The sequence below is a fragment of the Drosophila novamexicana genome, unplaced genomic scaffold, assembly GCF_003285875.2.
Source record: "Drosophila novamexicana strain 15010-1031.04,08,12 unplaced genomic scaffold, DnovRS2.1 tig00000193-arrow-pilon, whole genome shotgun sequence".
Classification (NCBI taxonomy): domain Eukaryota; kingdom Metazoa; phylum Arthropoda; class Insecta; order Diptera; family Drosophilidae; genus Drosophila; species Drosophila novamexicana.
In genome coordinates this window covers 8,863,687-8,883,341 of record NW_020824787.1, presented here as the reverse complement: position 1 = coordinate 8,883,341, position 19,655 = coordinate 8,863,687, and the positions used below count along the sequence as shown (strand labels likewise).

At 38.7% G+C, this 19,655-nt stretch overlaps 1 protein-coding gene across 1 annotated transcript in view; it reads right to left on the bottom strand.

Moving 5' to 3' along the window:
* The window catches only part of LOC115759338 (discoidin domain-containing receptor 2), a 101,511-nt gene that overhangs the window by 81,054 nt on the left and 802 nt on the right, over positions 1-19,655 (bottom strand). Inside the window, exon 2 of the mRNA XM_030700257.1 lies at positions 11,133-11,238. Coding sequence (XP_030556117.1) covers positions 11,133-11,238 — 106 coding nt within the window. The remainder of the gene's footprint in view (positions 1-11,132; positions 11,239-19,655) is intronic.

Genomic DNA, 19,655 nt, shown 5'->3' with positions numbered 1-19,655 from the left:
CAAATTAATTTTTAGCCCCAAAATGAGCGTCAGATGTCTTTAATTGGTTGTTGCCACGTACCTAAGCATGGTTCCTTGATATTATTATAGCACCCAAATAGATTGACATTGAGGTTCTGATTGGAGATGGGCGCGAACTGTGTTTCCACGGCACGGCTCAACACGAACATGTAAATTACTTTTTTTAAAGTGCACGGGAAAATTTAACCCAGGCACGGCACAGTCTAGCAGGGTCCCACTTTCTTCTGTATTTATTAAGATAGATAATATAGAATATTTAATACGGCCGTACTCATAATTTATTTACAAATATATATAAATATTTGCTCCAAAATAAAAGAAGGGCAAAGGTTCTTTTTCTTTTTTCGACCTGAATTCCATGCATCCACATAGAATAAATACTTTAAGCAAGGTAGAAGGTATATCTGCTTGGCATTGCTGCACATTTTTTGTTGTTCTTTAAAAGATTTCTTGATATCCTTATATCCGTTTTGCATTTAAAGCACACAGCACAATATAAGCTCAAGCTGCAATTCCTGTTTTATGGTTCAGTTCGTAGGACTTTAAAAACTGCATATGGTCTGCCGTAGGCAACATTTACTCGGTCTCCTGTCATCTCTCTCTCTCTCTCTCCGAGCTTTCTCCATATTTACATGTCACGTATATAACCCACATTAGAGGCTGCTTCAGTCATATTTTCTGGCCTTTGCCTGGTCTGGGCCTATAGCATAATGGCTTTTGTGTTATGCTTTTATGATTACACTAAAAACAAAAAGGCAAACTCTGGCTGAGACTAAGGCTGAACCAGGCGTTAACCCTTGTACAGCGCAAATTGCACACGAAGCGAACGGACAACAGGAACAACAACAGCAAACAACAACAACAAAAACAAGCACAACAAACACATGTGCGTCTTATTTATCGATTTCTTGGGCTGTGCCATAAAACGCTAATGGCTGCCACCTTCTCCTTGCACGTCTCTGACATTTTAGAAGCTGCTGTCGCCATTTTGGTTTTCATATTTTCCATTGAACTTTAAGCCGTTGACGTTGCTGCTGCTGTTGTTCTTTTGTTGTTGTTGTTGTTGTGTCGCCTAAGCCTTAGCCGCCATTTTTATTGTCATCTTTTCCGTTGTCATCGCTCCGGCGTGTTTGCCATTTTTCTAGGTTTTCGCCATCGTCGTCGTCGTCTTCGCCTCCGTGCAATTTCCACTTGACACAATGGCACACAAAATGCAAAACTCTTTTTCAGTTTTTCCCATTTTTTTTTTCTTTACCAGCAGCTCCCTCCAACCTATCGCCTTGCTGTTGTCTGCTTGGCTCTTAGTAAAGTGTTGCCGGCATTTGAATTGTATGCTTTTATATTTTTGCGGCCTGTTGGAAAACGAACCCAAGTAAAACTTGTCCCCGCCGCATGTCATTTTCCATTTTCCATTTACTTTGCTTTTGGCAGCTGTTTTTCTTTCTTTGCGCCTGCAGTTTCTTTGGCTGCGGTCTGTCATGTTTGTTGTTGCAGCTTTCTCAAGTCATTATTGCCAGGCCGCAATAACTGTGACAAAGTCATCTTTTATAGGACGTGCCCTCCGCAGTTCCGCTCCGAATAGAACGCGGTCGCAACCCGCCACTGAGGTCACGCCTTCACTGGGTCGCGACTGACTTTTGTCTTAATGGCTTGTCATATATTCAAAATGGTGACTGCGCAAGTGATGAAAGCATTTTAACCAACTAACTACAACACGATCTTGATGTATTTTCCATTGTTCTCAACTACAATTTTGAGAGAACTGACGATTGTTGCAAAAAGTCGAAAATTATTTAAGTACATAAACCGAAACTTCTGCAATTTAACTAATTAGCTAAAAATTGTACATCAGAGAAATATTTATTTTCGTATATAACAGATAATTTTTAAACTTAAAACTACCATAATGTTATTCTTGGTATATTTATATATATATATATATATATATATATATATATATATATATATATATATATTAAGTAAAGACAATCTACTCTGCACAGTTAAATAGCTTGACTTAACCTTGATAACCCGGCTTGCCGGCTTCCGCCTTGGTTTGCCTAAACACCGTGCCTTTATTTATATAACCCCAAGCTTTTAACTAGTTATTTAGAAAAGAGTTTCTACCAACTGTTGCCTATTCGCATGGCTTTTCTAATCTTGCATTCTACTTACTTAGCGTATTTAATCTACTGAATACCGGCAACAGCTGCCCAAATATGCATATAGTTAGTTGGGATCTCTTGGCCCCGGTCCCAATGTCATTCTTTATCAAACAAAAATAGACAAGAAGCTGTAACTGTCTATTTGTATCGTTACTCTGCGCCAAAGTTGCAGTTGCAGTTGCAGTCGCAGTTGTCGCAGTGAAAACGTTTTAAGCAAATAGGCAACTCCATAGTTATGCGTAGGCAAATAGCGTCGAGGCCAAGCCTGAGATCTCCGACTGTGCCCAGCCCTCACACTCGATTGAGTTGTCCCGGGTCGGCTCGGTCGCATTGTTGTCGGCTGCACATGCGCAGTCTTCTAGTCTTCTGGCCAGTTGTCAACTTGTTGTCGGCGTTGCCTCGACTGTTTATCTTTCAATTACCGCAGCAAACATTTCCACGGTATTTGCTCGGCGTATTTAAATTTAACTGGCATTGCCAATGCTCCCAGCAAAGTTGCTGCCGCTTCTTGTTACGCATGCGCGCCGCACAATTTGCTGCCTGAAAGCGTCTCAATTGTGTTGACCTGTTGACGGTTGGAGGGAGGGTATGGCTAGGTCCAGGGCCGAGCTGTTTAGTTGTTTCGCATAGCTATTTGTTGTGCAAACTTTGATGGAGCATTGTGAAAGATAGGGCGCGCGTTGCAGAAGCAGAAGTTTATCTTAAACACTACACTATTATATATTAAATATTAAAAATTATTTTAATCACAATGTCGGTGGGCTCGGTACTTGAATATTAAGTACCATTTTCTACTCAAACCCTTTGGCGAACAAGGCCTTAAATTGTCTTCCAATTAAAAATAGGTAAACTTATTTGTAAGTAATCTGTTCAATGAGTTGATTAGGTGAATACTTATTGCTTATTGTTTTTAAACTATATAACTGCTCATCTATTTTCTCTGATCTGTCAACTCTTATATTTTTATTTTCAAGCACTTTGTTAGATATAATACAGTTTTTCTACATATAAGCCTTTGCTTCAGCTCTTTAGCTACAATCTCTCTGGGTATGACTGCTTCACAGCTCACACCTTTGCTGCTTTTACTTGACGTTGTAATTTTCCTGGAATTTTCCGGTACACGCCCAAGCTGAAAGTATTTGTTTGCCCAAGTGTATGAACGCCGGCATTCCAAGCAGCACAACGGCGCGTAGCTTGACAAAATCTAATGAAGATAACCTACGGTGTGTGTATTTTTTTAATAAATGAAATTAATAAAACATGTTTTCCCCAATGACGGCAGGAATTTTCCCAAGCACTGTCGGTTGCCTTGGATACGGCTTAAGTTAACTTGCTCGAAGCGAAAGTTTAGCACCAAGTTGTTTGCCCCAATTAAGTAAGGCAGAAAAAAAATGTTCTTTATTTTTTGGTGAATTTTTTTATTTTGAAATTGCAGCAGGACGTATACAATTTTGGAGGCCTGTAACCCAAATCAATGCCAAAGTTGCGAGAAATAATGCGTGGCAATGAAGGAATTCAATAAAATGTTATAAATAATTCAATAAGCAAAGCAAATTTATGCTTATGCCGCTTTCGGGGGTAATCAATGTAAGAAAAATGCCAAACCGTTATCAAAATTGGAATTGGACGAGCCGTTGGGTAACATTAAATCATAAAAATTGACTCATTTGTAACATAAAAAGCACATTAACACATTACGCAGCATGTGAAGTGCGTGAAGCGGCCGATGGAGTGAGGGGCACAAGTTTGATACTGCTGACAGCTGAAGCGAAACGAAGCCAAGTCGAAATCGAAATTCAGTGCGGACAAGTGGCAAACGAACTAGCAGCAAGAACAACATAGAGATACAGATACACCCACACACACAAGCACACACAGAGCATAAGATACGGATACATGCTGCTATACACAGCAATCAATTCAATCGGACTCACATTAAGCAGTGCGTGGAGCGCTGGCAATGCTGGGGTTGTGGGGGCCACGGTTCAAGCAAAACCAAATCAAACATTAATGCAATAAAATGGAAAACGCGTTAACAACAATTGCTTCAGTGGCCAACAACAACAACTGGCAGCTGGCTGCCGTAATCAGTGCCTGTGGCCGTGCCTTTGCTCTGGCCCGATTCCGGCCGCGTGCGCCTAAAAGTAGACTACGCTAAAAGCGAAAATCAATGCCACAGACAGAGAGACAGGCAACGATTAAGTGAGCGACAGCCGCAGACAAACCCAAAAAGTGTGCGCAACGATGGAGCCTGAATTCAAGTCTCCCATGGTTTGGTGCCAAAGCCAAAGCACAGGTTGCTTCTTGTTGTTGTAGCATAATATGGCGTGGCAACGAGTCGGACTTCTAACACAAGCAATGCAGCACTAATGCGGCAATTAAGGGATGAAACGGGGTCTGGCCCACCCCACTAAGGCGAAATGTTCGTTACGTGAAATGCGAGCTGTAAGCTGTTTCCAATTTGTGGCCAACATATCATAGATTACGGGCAAAACAATACAAGCACAAAACTAACAATGGCTCCTTCTGCACATTCCATATTCGGTTCTTCATTCATAATTAACAACCAACAGCTCAGAGCGCAGCAAATGTCTAAATGTAACACTAGAATTTCAAAACTGTGTTATTCCTAATTTACAAATGACTGACAGGCAACTGCAACTAAACAGAGCTGCGGCAGCAGTTGAAATCATTGCCAGACGCTGTCAGATAGGAGATAGTTTTATTGTGCCCTAAATTATTTGCATACCTTCAAATACGAAATTCACATTTTGCTTTAACTTTGCTGGGAATTTTTGATTTCATACCTTGAAATGTTGTTCATATTAATAACAATAAAATGTAAGTGTAAAAGTCTACGTGTCGAATGTTATTACGTTGACATAAGATATTATAAATTATTAATTACTAATTAGGGCTTCCCTTTAAGGCTGATAATCTAAAAACATGTACTTTTTAAATTTCAAAGATTCTGTTTCCTTCAATATATGAATATATATATATTATCAGTCGTACCTTAAGCTAATAATAAGCTTCCTTTCTTTGCTTCTTCAGATACTGATGATGACTGAATCATATGCTCTTTTAAAAAGAGTTGGAAACGTCAGACAAAAAGTAAGTTTGAAGCATTTAAAATTGTTTTTATTCATTTAGAAATTGACAAATTCGTGTGATCATTTTACAGTCGATCAAACTATTATTATCATTATTTTTATGTATTTTTTTTTTAACTATAATTCGTTGACTTTTTTAAAATTTATAAAAAATATTTTGTTTTTTTTCCAATGCGACACAAATCAGTTTTGTATATTGAACTTATTTCTCATTCCAGTTTCGACATCATTTTACTAGGTTTTCAATTTAATATCAGCCTACTACGGCATATTAAATTTCAAATATAATCCTATGCCTCTTTCAATTCGTAATCCAAATAGAATAATGGCAATTGCAAAAAAAGTTTGTTGATTGTTGATGACCGCAGAACGACTCGACATATAACTTGAGGGCATTTCGATTCAATATGTAAAACGATCGATTGCTCGCTCGCTCTTTTATTGCAAAATACTTTGTGTCTTTACTGTCTAAGTTCTTGTAAGATTCTGATTACAAATTAGTCTTTTTATACTAACAGAGTACATATCTTATTTTAAATCTTCTGTCGATGCATTATCACCAGCAGCGATCATAAGCGGTCACTTAACAATATTGAGCGACTCGGTGTAACGTGTTCTTGCGGGAACAACAACAGTTTGTACTAATATATTTGGATTATCTGTACACGATTCGATTAGGTAGCTAACTGCAGCTAAGTCATATCTCTGTGCGAAAGTTGTCTTGTGTAAATGTGTTTTTGCTCAGCATGACAAAAGTGCTTACATCAATTTGTATTTATAAGATTCACGAAAAGTGTATGCATGTAAAAGATACGTGAGTTTTGTTCAGTAATAGTTTAATTTTGGAGGTATATAAAACCTTTTTATCTTTTAATTTATATATTATTATATATATTTTAATGTATATATATATATATATTCTTGGAATTTGTATGCAATTAGTAACTTAGCATTTTGATATTCTATAATTCTCCAAATGATTTCTGCCGCTCAAAACGATAAAAGTAATTATTATCGGTTAGAGCTCGTTCTAGCATAAACATCAAATAAAATGTTAACGTTAACGTTGACCTTAAATGTACACACAATGCGTTTCTAGTTGCAATAAATGAATTTGGCACATTATCAACTAGAGACATTTAAACTAGAAAACGACAAAAAAAAAATCAAAAGAAAAACTCAAAGTTTCCAGTCAGCGTTGAACGCAGCGCAGACATTATCTTGAGCCGACATTGACATTTGGTCGCATTCACATTGACTTTGACATTACCCCATAACGTTTGGGGGCTTCGACCCTTAACCCTGCCCCAACCCTAACGAACGCACTCTAACCGCAATCGGAGTTCCATTGATTGCAAAACGTTGTAAGTTTTGTGCAGAAAAGTTGTTCCTTGTGGTTTTGTGCGTTGGGGCATATGAAATGCAGCTTTCAATTCTCACAGTCGCCAATCGACGACAGCAGCGACAATAGAAAATGCGTTGATTTTGATTCGTTGCTGTCAATATAATGTGAAAACAATACGAATCAGGCAGCCAACGTTCTCGCCTTTGCATTTGCCATGTGACGGCATTCAGAGTTGGGTTGCCCGCCCTTTGTTTCCAGTACATAAACCAAATGGGTCAATTGATTTCTGCTTATTGCATGCTAAGCTGCCATAAGATTTTACGTAGTTCACTTCATTCTTTTTTTTTCTTTCCTTTTGCTAGCTCGATTGTTTAGCTGCCCTTTTGGCAGTGTATTGGTAAAATGTTTGCAATTGTTTCCCGTTCTGGTTTTCTCGTTTGTTATGTTATGTGTAAGTATTTCCATCAGCTGCAGACGTGAAAAGTTTTTCGGGTTTTTTTCTGCCTTGGTTCGCTAATTTCTTTGGCATTTTTGCTTTACGCAAGAATGAAGAAGTTTGCTTAATGGACTTATAAGTCATTTAACTTTATTAATCAGTGCCGCTTGAATGCTGCCTGAAAATAATCAACAAACGGGAAGCGGGAACTGTTTTTCCTAGTTTTGAGTTGAAGGAACGATAATGCTATGGGCAAGTGCATGAAATCTATTGAAGCTCTAAACTCTAATTTTGTATAAATACTACTTCCCATTCATTTTAGTTTATTAGTTCAGTACATCACTTATAAAATGGTTCGAATCAGAGTTTATTCTCATAAATTCTGTTCATCGTGTTTTCAATATGTTCTTAGTTTTTTCCCATTTACTTTTAAAACCATTTTAATAATAAATAATTGATTATACAATACAATATTAATATAAAAGATATGTAAATTGTTATCAACTTCTTTAGCCTTATTGTTACTTTACGGTTCTTCCGTTACCTTAAGCTTGCGCCTTTCTATGCAATTCACAATTTTTGGCACAGTTTTCTGACATGCCAACCTTCCATCCATATTTCAGCGTCATGAGTGTATTGAAGCTCCATTAGACCATTTCTTAAATTGCTTCAATTATCGAGGCAACTGCCTCAAAGGCCAAAACATCAAAAGCAACGAAACAAATTTATGTGTAGCCTACATTCAGGCGACCAAAACGTGAGCCAACCGCATAGAGAAAGAAATAGAGGTCGAGCGAGTAAAAGAGAGAGAGATATATAGTCCCACGGCAGGCTGTCGAAAATAACTCAACTGTCAAAAATTTATGCCAAACACATACGCCCTCAGGCTCTCCAGAGCGTGAAACAGAGAGAAAGAGTATATTTGTGATACGGAGAGAGAGAGAGAGAGAGAGATGTAGAGAAAGAGGGGCTATTGGTATGACAGCAAAAGCGTCGCATATTTTCATTAGGCGACATCCATCAAAATTCACGCATGAATATGGACTTTTCATGTTGCTGACACGCGGCGCTCACATTGTCATTTCCCAGCCAACAAATCAAGTCAATTTCTTTACTGCTCGAAAGTGAAAAACTATGCAGCTATGAAGTTTATTAGCTCGAAGCAACTGCAAATCCGCCAAAGGAAAAGGTACAACTAAAATAGGCAAAGAGTTTCTGGTCACGTAAGGCTCATAAAGAATGCTTCTGTGGAATCATTTGCAGTGTGCGCCCGCCTTTTGTTTTATTTTTCGGTTCCATACGGTTGCAAACTAGGCTACGCTAATAAGTTTCCTTGTTGTGTATCCTTGGCAAGTGGCCCAAATTCGGGCCGTAAATCTTAAGACTTGGCTTTTAAAGCACTGAAAATTGTTGCTTTAACCCTTCAATAAGCAGCGCGCTTTCATTTATCACACACGTTGAGTGTTTTCTTGCGCCTCTCTCGGCGCTTCTCAGTGCCTGACTGCGTGGCAACCTTTGCATTTGTAATAAAATTCATGTGACTTTGGCGCATGCTTAACGTAAAACTGCCCGTTCAGCTACCCGCTGGCCCCACCGAACCAACAGCGGGCATCATTAGGCCTGAGCACGCACATTCCCGAGTCAGCCACGTTTCCCCGTCGCACTTCTCACTCGCTTTCCCCTCACATAGGGGGGCGCCACATGCAAAACGCCATGTGTGACATTTTTAGTACCAAACATTTGTTAGCGCACCGTAGACCTTCTGTCTCTCTCGTTCTTTTTGGCATGGGTACAGCTGGGGAAACCTCGCAGTCAACACGTACCAGGGCACCGTCGGCCGCATTCTCTTCTTCTGCCTCTGCCACAATCTCAATGTTGTTGGCATCGTCGTCGCCTGTCGCCTGTCGCTGGTCGTTTTTCTGTTGACTTTGCATAATTTTATTGCTTTTCTTTTATTTTTATGCGCTTTGCCTCGGCTCGATTTGCCTGCTGTTCCACTTTTACAGCCCCCCCGTCCACGTGCTACCAGCCTTACCCACGCCCCTCTTTCTCCTAGGCGACATTGACATTATAATCAATATTTTTGTTACTTCACTCAAACATTTTGTTGTTACTTTTGGTTTGGTTATGTCGCAATTGTAGCTTTTGCTTACATCTTTGTTTGTTGTCACTGCAGGACATTGGACATTAGATTTTCCTCATAACTGACTGACCCTTGAGGTCATATGTATATGGTAGTGCATCATTTATAATAATAATTTTATGGTTTTTTTTGTGCTGTCATTCAAAAGAAATTAGAAGAAATAACTCGTCATTTGAAAGGCTTGTAGCTTGAGCTTTTCTAAATTTCCAAAAGCAGGAATGCTTTGATGCTAAAGTTATGCTCGGATCTCCTTACTGTTCCACAGAAACTACTCAACCACTTCAAACAGATGTTAGTATTTGTAGTCATAGTCCTAACTCCGCTTTAATTTATCGCTATACAAAAATATAACTGACTATGCAATTGATATATGCATTTCTTATAACGATTTCTATTATTCATTTTCTCTTAAAGGTCAACCATTAAGCAATGAGAACCGAAACTTCGTATCTAAATTCTATTTTATAGCTTGTTTTCTTTCCGGCTGAGAGAAACTTTCGCAAGTTATTAAGCTTGACATTTTGTGGGCTTGTTTGGGTTTTTATTCTGTGGTGTCCATCCAAAGTTGTTTGTTTTTGTGGCACATTGTGTAAATGATTTTAGTGTGTCATAAAAATGTTTATTCTGAAATGTATGTGTGGGTGGAGTTTATTACGGGCAACAGTATTATGCATTATATATTCATGATCTCAGAGCTTGGGGTCAGCTTTGGGCATTCTAAATAATTACCAAAGTATTTCATTTTTATTTAAGTGCGTCGCGAATTTGTCATGTGTGCCCAGAAGATAAATCAGAAAATGCTTTTGGCCGACTTCACAACAGGCAAATAAATGTCAGCAAAATATAAAGCGGTCATAAGTTGTATCATTATTTTCCATAATTTACATAAGTATCTGCGCGGGTGTGTGAGTGCGTATGTGTGTGCGTGTGTGTGCTTGTTGTGTTTCTGTGTACGTATTTTAATTTATGTCATTTGTGTGTTTGCCTTGTTTTTGGCAGAAATGACATAAAGGCATTTAAACACGCCATAAAATAATTCATAATAATTTCCATGTACACAGGATACAGAAATACCGAGACGCCTTCGGCCCCGCCCTTCGATCATCAATGTAACCGTTTTTATGTGGCAGATTTTAATGCATGTTTCTTGTTTATCATTTTGAGTTAACATAAATAGCATGTGTGTTTTTGTTGCTTCGGCTGTTGATGGCTTAAATAATGTATTACCTAAGGGCAGGGATAAGGTTAATACAAAGTCATGAAGTCGTCTGACGTAATTAAAATCCTTTTTGCCTTTTCTTGTAGGCAAATTTATATGTTTGGATATCAGTTACAACATATGTGGCCTATAGTTTACGATATAAAGGTTGTATAGCCAACAATTCGAGTCATTTCCTTTTGGCTTAAACGCCTCTAAGCGTAATAAGGTACTTGTTAAACGAGCTAGAACTGTATATATTTATATATATTTCTCTATATATTTTCTATTTTACGTGAATTTTCATTACATATTAGCATAATTCTACTTGCACAAACAATATAACATCAGGTTAAATATTATCTTACTGACTTCTCTTAAATATCAAATTCCTTCTTGCAAGCTTCATGGGCTTCAGCAATATGGACAAATATTTTGATGAAATAATAAAATAATTTGTAGTCGGTTATATCCCTCTGCCACAATCACTCTTTCAATTGCCAAATTGCAATTTCAAATTGCCCTTCTTTGCGATTTTCATATACCGCTCTTCTCTCCGATTTTCATTTACCTAACCAACATCAAGTAAAGCTTTCAGATGTTGGTGCTTATATATTTAGTTTATTCTTTAACTTTAATTTCTTTTTCTAATTTCATGAATGCTAAACTTTGGTTCTTATTTGTTTTTAATTTAATTTTAATTGAACGTACCTGGCATGTTGTGGGCCCACATTTCCCATATCATGAGCCGAACTAGCCGTAATTTGAAAGTCCGCAATGGCGCCAGATTCCATGCCCAAAGCCTGTTTGCAGGTGCCTGAAAATTATTATAATTTGGATATCAGTTGGTTTCGGTATCAGCAAAGGTAACTCCATTAATTTAGCGTACTCTCTCTCTCGCTCGCTCTTATTGCTTATGTTAATTAATTATGTGATGCGTTTTGGCCTGCAGCGCATTGCATAACGAGCGAGGCTAAAATTTCCACACCAACACGCCCACAAATTCAGGCAACTGGCACTTGAAAAATGGCACCCAATTAAAATGAAATATGTGTAAATATTATACATAATAAGCATAAATGTTGGGGCCAAAGAGAAAAGCTTGATTCAGAAATGAAATTAAAACAAATCAAAAATGCTATGCAACAGAATTTCTCACCTGTCAGGCGAAACGCATAAATTAATTAAACGAGAAACAAAGCAAATCAAATAACGAGCCAAGATGGCAAGAGAGAAAAGAAGATACAATCGGCAGACTCAATTTCCATTTACCATCAATCTGTGAGACTGCATGAAAAGCGCAATTATCATTTGGGCTCCACTTGTCGAATAGAGCAGCACAAGCAGCAGCAGCAGCAGCAGCAGTGGCAGCAGCTGACGCTTCAAATGAAATTCCACTCAAGCGGCCAGCGGCCCCCAGGAGACCGCGAAAGGGTCATGAATAGGTCGTTGAGACGCCGTCATCAGCATCATCAACTGTTGTTCTTGGCAGCTCCAGCCAGGCAGACAAAAATATCAACAATATTATCATTCAGTGAATAATTAGATGCAATCAGTCAACGCTTAAGCACCATAAGTCAAAGCCAGCTGAGCCAAAGCAGGAAACTAGACAAAGGTCAGCCGCGGCGCACATTCTCCGCGTCCGAGCACTTAGCGAGCACCCAGTGAGCATACCCACTTGACAGCCCTATCGCACCATCTGCAGTTATAGATACTTTTACATCTTGTCGTCGTAGTTTCATTTTACTTGCAACACTGTTAGCAGCGCTTTTAACTCTTGGTCGTGCCTTAGTCCAATTTTGGTCTAGGTCTTGCTCTTTCACTTGGTGCTGGCAATTTTCAACTGCTTTCAATAGTTGGGTGGTTAGTAAAGTTTATCATTGTTTATAAAGCCTGGTGCTTAAGGACCTGAAGTCCTAATATGGTACTTCAAGCCTAAGTAGGTCCCAGAGAATTCTCATTCACAGCTCCAAATATTTTCGTCTTGTTTTTGTATTTTTAATTTAATTGTATATTTGCTTAAAATTTGTTTTAGTTTGGAATTATCAAAGCTAATTATTTTAAGTTGATTGGCTTTGTCTTATATTCTTTTCCATATCTTTATTCGTCCAAACATCAACACAGGTATTTATCTATCTAACTTTCTAATTTCTACTTCTTTAATTATCTTCTCACAAACCTATGGAACTACTCCCCCGTCTATATCCACTGGGAAAGAACTTATGGGCCCGCTGGTTCTTGAGCATGTTCTGGCTTTTACCCAGCCCATCATCAACGCACTGCACTAAAAACTCATTTAGCCAAAACGCAATTGCTTAATTATCCACAGACAGCAAAACTTTGCCAGTGCTCGTAAATTGTTGCAATCATTCAAGAAGAAGACCCCCTAAGAACCGCCTACCAGAGGCGAGGCCACAACTTACAGTTGGTAATATTTACATTGCGCCCTGACATATTGCCGCTCATAAATTATTTTTAATTATTGAAAAATAAGTTGAAGGAAAACTATGTTGGGAGAACTGTTTCCCGTTGTCTGATCGATGGTCGCGCAGTTCTCTAGCTTTTCTATATAATGTGTGGGTAATCAATTATGACAGAAATACCTCCATTCCCTCTTCTCCTTCCCAACCCAGAAGTGATGATTACAAAGCTGTGAAAACTATGCCAAATCAATGGCAATGGGCTGGAAATGGAGAAACGTTTTATTTACTGCATAAACAATGAATGAGCCCCATTGGGTAGTTTGGGGGCTAGATCCATTGAATTCAACGAGTAGATGCGCTGCTCGCTTGCCCCTCTCGCGGCATGTAGAAAACTATTTCGCAAAACTCTGACGGCAAAATGCAAAACTACAAAGTGAAAAGTAAACAACGCACGGCGCAAACAACAGTGGTTGTTGCTGTTGTTGAAGTTGTTGTTTTGCTGGTAAAGTTTTGCGCAAAATAAATTGCACAAAATTTAATTAACTGCACTTGAGTGCGTGGCCGGGTATGTCCGATGCAGTGCGTCCAAGCTGGCATCCGCACGCTCCCGGTCCGTGTGTGTATGCTTGTGCTTGTGTGTGTTTTGCGATAATCATAATTCAAAGTTCTTTGGGCCCGGGCGTAAAGCAACACAAACAAACACCGCGCAACTTTATGAAATTGAAAATTGCACAAATTTTACAGTTCAATGCAAGTCAAAGCGTGGTGCCAGCGGTTATGCGGGCAAGGGGGGCTGTAAGATTGGCTGGCTCATGAAATCGGTTTTCGGCAGCCATAATCCATGGCAGATTGTAAGCAAACATTTCAGATAGACTAGAGTGAGAAAGGGGATATTAATAGTAGCCACAGAGTGAGAGATGCAAAGACACACATATTCTCTAAGACTTTATTAGAACGGATCCTAGGGGGTTTGGCTTCAGCATTTCAGCTCAATTAGTATTTCCCCAATTAAGCGAAATATATTTTGTACTTTGGCAACGTAAGGGAATGCATAAAAGACATAGAGTTCACTAAGAACTTCGATCCATATATTTTCCCTTGATAATTTTAATTTTAATAAATAATTAAATAGTTTTCAGAAAATCTATTATTAAACTAAAAGGTCAAAAACCATTTGGCATTTATGTAAAGCATTTTGTGAATTAAAAAAAAAAAAAAACATTCAAAAAAAACGGCCTTTTTTTTAGCTAACAAATTTTATTTTTCGTATAAAATTTATTTTTGTATTCATCATTTTCATATTTATAAATATTTTTAATTTCTGAAGGAATGTGTAAAAGTAAAAAATGCTATTTTAATATTTAACATTCTCTTTATTGGAAAGATTTCCCATTATATTTGGATTTTTAAAATATGTCTTTTTTTTTTCTTTGGCTTTACTTGGTCTAAGCAGGGTATTTAACTGTCGGCTGTTGTAAAATTGCACGTTCTATATCTTTTTGTTTGAGCTGTCGGGCGGCTCAAAAGCGCCAAAAAGTTTGGGGTGCCTGGCATCAGTGGAAAACTGGGCGCAAACAGCGCCGAGACCGCGCGAGAAATGCGTTCAATGACGCGTATCTGTTGTCGGCGCTCATAAACAACAAAAGCAACAAGGCGTGCTTTATGAGCAGCGAACCCCACAACAATTCCAAGCCGAGGCAGTGCAGAACTTTTGGCTATGGTTCGTTAGGGCTGAAAGTGAGCGAGAGATTCGTGTAAAGCAATTTACGCACGCATTTTAATTGGGTTTCAATAAGCAAAAGTATCTAGCGGATGCAACGGTTGTTTGCAGCCATAAACAAAAGGCCCGACTCGAATGCAATGCGCTGATTAATTGTAAGTAGCCAAAATACAGCACAACACCAAAAACGAGCTGTGGAAATGGAAGTGGACGTGACAAATATCTAACACGCCACATTAAACAACAGCAACAATCGGCGATAGATACAGATACAGATACCGACACATACACGTATGTTAAACATTTTGTACGGCGCAGGCCAGATATGGCTATAAATTAACATAATTTATAAGCAAAGTATCTTAAATGCATGTCACCACATTTCGAACATTCACTTTTACGCTCTATCGCAGCGCACATAAATCCCAAAAAAAAAAAAGAGAGAGAGAAACAAGAAGAAAAATTATACTATAAGCAAAACATGTTCCATGTCGCTGTGCCTTGTCTCCTAATCGTCGCCAAGTTATCAGCGCGCGTTTGCACAGCCTTTTAATTTATCGACTGACCATGCAAAATCTGTTCCCTCTTGTGGGCAGCCGGGTGCCGGGTGCCGAGTGCCGACTGCCGAGTACTGGAAGAGAGATTGCTATTGAGACTGGGCCTGTGCCTGAGCCTGTGCTGCGTTTGGTGGGTGCTAAGGCTATTAATTGTTATTTAATTTTTTTCCGCACACAGACATGCTTGTCAGTTCGGTTCGGTTCTTATCACCGCTCTGCCATCAGCTATCGGCATGCAGCTGCAGGTCTGCAACCTGGAAGCAGCATTAGCTACGGTCATAGGCCTGCAAACCGTGAACGCCAGAGCTGTCAAAATATGTTTATCGCTGTATCTAAATACGTAAAATGAAATGTATCTCAAAAGGCTGTCATGTTATTTTGTATCCAAAGCGTTAAAAACACCAAAGGCATCAGCTGCACACAGTAGCCAAGCAACTAACTAACTTAAAATCTGCACTAAACTTAAGTGAGAAGTGGCTTATTTGCTTTGCGAAAGAAAAATGCAGTCTGCGTGCTTCTGAGCTTTCGCTTAAGTGTTAGGCTACAATGGCATTCGCTGAAAACTGAAAGCTTTAGATTAATTTTCAAACAGAGCTTGTAGCTCTAAAAGATTTTGTTTTTATAGTTTTATTTTTTGTTTTAAGTGGCTTTCAAGTGTTTGATTATCTTGTGGCATTATATAATTATTGAGTATTATTTAAATCAAGGAAAGGCATGCAAGCTACCAAAATTTCAACACATGACTTAAGGATTATTGTTATGAAATGTTAAACATTCTGGCTTAATTATAGTGACTGCACATTTAGTAGTCGCTCGCAACTAACAATGATTTGTTTATATATGACAGGTAACTAGAATTTAAGCTGAATACCGCATACGAGTATGCTCTTTATTTACTGGTCTATATATTCTCTATAATTTCCGCTCAGTGCCACACAAGTTAGACGCAGCTAGTGTGGCAGCCACCAGTCACCATCGGCAACGCCAGTGCCCCCCGTCGCGCTCTTTGCCGTTGCAGCTTTGTGTTGCATTTAGTTTTGATTGCCACCGTCGAGTTGGCTGTTGGTTGGTGGCTGCATTTTAGATGCATACATATTTTATGTGTTGCCTGCAAGCTGGCGGCCAGTGGGCCAAATTACATGGATTTCAGCATTTGCCGCTTGGCGTTTAGTTTATCGCGTTTGGCCACTGTTTTTGGCCGTCGTATCGTATCGTATCGGTGCCAGAGATGCCAAGCGACAACCGACAACCGACAACTGACAACATCTAAAGCCAATCCATATCAGGTTTTTTTCTTTCTGCAAGTCGCGGAAAGTGGTTTTTGAGAGATTCCGCTGCAACGGCGTGTGTGGGATTTTCATAGTGTGTTGGCTATTATAAGTCGCCCATTTGAGGCTAGAAAGTAAAAGTGCCTGGGTGTATATTGTATATTGTGTAAATGGGCTACGGGGCTGGCCAAGCAATTAACTCGAAAATTGCTTTCGAGCGCTTTAAGCAGCAAATTGTCTGTTAGTTGGGTGCGTTTTCAGTGCACCAAATTGTTAGCCATATGAATGGGAAATGTGGCCTGATAGCCTGTGTGTGGGTTATGATTGAGCTGAGACATTGAAATGACAGGCACTTCAAAGATTTTGGCAAGTGGCTAAAACAACATTTATATTAACGTGTTCATAAAGATATTAATAATTGCAAGCGAAATTGATCAAATAATGATGTTAGTCAGATTTAAGCGTTTTGAAATGCGAGCTCAGAGAATGGCACAGCGCATAATAAAAAAATATTTTAAATATGTGCTTACATTGAATGTATTTTGTACTGGGCCTAATACCCATGAACAGTCAGATGTAAAATTAATAAATCTTTTGATAATAAATAAATTTACACAAAAGTTTAATTTTCCATGTCAACATATGCATAACGCTGTCATTTTTAATAGTTACTTAAAATGTTACTGATAATGTATAAAGAGAAATATTTAAAGCAATCTCCAATAGTTTCTTGTTAAAGAATCTTAGGTATGCACGATCCTTCAAGACTTCAAGACAATATACAATTTGACCTCGAATTGTTAACTGTCGTACATAAATCTTTGGTTCGACAGTCGACATAGGGTGCAACATCTTGTGCATGCACCATTTTTCGCCGGGGCATACAATTTCAATGCCAATCTCTACAAGCATTTAAAAAGACAACGGCAACGTTATCAATTTAAATAATTTATACATATATATATATATAGATGCTGTTTATATGCTGCGGTCATTTTTTATTTGCTCGCCGCGCAGCAATTCGAGCAACATTTCAACGCGCCTACGGTCAAATGAAATATGTCAGACATGCAGATATTTACGCATTTAAATAAATACTGGCTGCAGATACAGCCGACCGATTCGTAATCGAGCAAAACAGACCAAAGTAAACCGAAGAGCCTACCGAATAACCAACCGACCGACAACATGATTTTCATTCAGATTCATTCATTTCCTGCTACTGACCTGGCCCGGTTATACACTATGCTTGGGGTACATTAACTTTGTGAGAATAGTTTTATACTAGAAACTTTATTATTTAATATGTCTTAGTTTTAGATAAATGTGTGAGATTTCTGACTTAAAATTGATTGAATAGCAAATCAACTAAAATTTTATTATAATTGAGCAAAAGGGTATCTTAAATGGGTTAAAGTAAGAAATTTTCAAGAGGAATAAATATACAAAATTTCAAGATTCATTTAGAAAAAAGTGTAATTTACAAATTTAATGTTGGACGAGCAAGCAGGGTCTGATTTAAAAAAATAAAATAAGAAATAAAATATAAAATATTTAAGTTAAAAGTATGTTAAATTAAGCTACAACTATTTATAACAGTAAACGGTTTCCTAAACTGTGAACACATTTGATTAAATTATTGTTTGGAGGTTTAACCCAATTCTGAAATGATACGATATTTATATACAAGTTTCCAAGTGTATATTATCTTCGATGATCCTTAATTGGTTATATCTTTGGCTTTAGCAAACAAGTTGCTCGCTAACGAGCCAGAGGCCCACAACAAGATAATTTGTTATGCTCAGCAGACGAATGGCACAGCAGCAGCAATAACAGTCAGCTGTGTGCGAGGGGGGGTGGTGTGATTGCAGAAACAAAGCCAAAGCTTCGCCAGCTGGCCGTGATGGACGCGACCACACACGTGAGCATTGGGAGCCACCGCCACGACGGAGCCAATCAGCAATGGTAATGAGCAGCGTCCAAGTTTAAGACCAAGACGCAGGCAGGCAGGCAGGTTGGCAGGCAGTCCGGGCAGAGTCATCTATCAAAAGCACCGCTGCGGCTTCGATTTGGTCGAGGCAACTCAGCACCTAGCTAAATATGTGTGGGCACACATACATACATACACGTGTATATATATTTGTATACGGGTACTGTGTGCCTATGCCCTAGCCAAACGGCTACCCATCATTTTTGCACCGCCTTGAGCCTGGCCTAGACCTAGGCCCAGGCTCATGTTTATTAATGACGACGTCGTCGTCGGCGCATCCTGGCGCTTTGCGTAAATTTCTGTAATTGGTTGTGGTTGAGCGGGTCCTGCACCCGCTTTCGTTCCCACTCCCGCTTCTATTGCCGCTCCTGCTTAACAGTTATTAGTTACGGTTTGGGTTATTGGGAAACACTTGAGCGTCAGGATGTTTGGATTCTGTCTTGTTTCGGTCCTGTGCTCCCCCAATACCTTTGCGGTTGATTGATTTCTATGTTGATTGCTGAATGCAAATTCAAATTTGTGGACTGTGGCTTCAGTTGCCCCACCTCAACTAATAGTATTTAGTGCAATGGTAAATGGTCGTGTGTCCGGGCGAGCTGTTGCATGCCATGCAATGAAGCCGAACGAGGGTCGCCAGACATTTAGGGGTGATGTTTGCAGTTGGTATTTCGGTTCTTGAACTCTGCCAGGAGGCGTATCTCAAGCTCTACTAAGTCCAAGTGTATTGATGCGTAACAAAGTATACATGATAACATTTTTACCTTGTATGCATAAACATAACTCTTACTTTTTTTTCTATATGTATATATATAATGTATTGTTCAGTTTTGCTCCATCCAACTAAGTATGGCAACAAATTCATTTCCAATTGGCTTTATATACACGAAATATTTTCCATAATATTTCTTTATACCTTTTTGTGCCTTTTTATATTTTGAACAAGTTTTTTTTCCTTTAAAAAAAATGTGTTTTTGTGTGTGCGAGAGCGCGTGTTATCGAAATAAAAATGCATAAATTTTATGTCATGGGAACTGAACAGACGGTATTTGTGCTCAGCGGCCATGTGAGAGAAGGTAGCTGGCATGAAAAGCGTCAATGGGGTCTGGGGATCGGAATTGGTCAAAACAGTTAAATTGTGTATCAATGTGGAAGTTTTGTGCTGCATATACTATATAAAAAATGAGCATATGTGATGAATATTTAATGAACAAATACAAATACGAAATAATCGTTTTAGATTTCATATATATAAATACAAAATGAGTCAAAGGTGAAT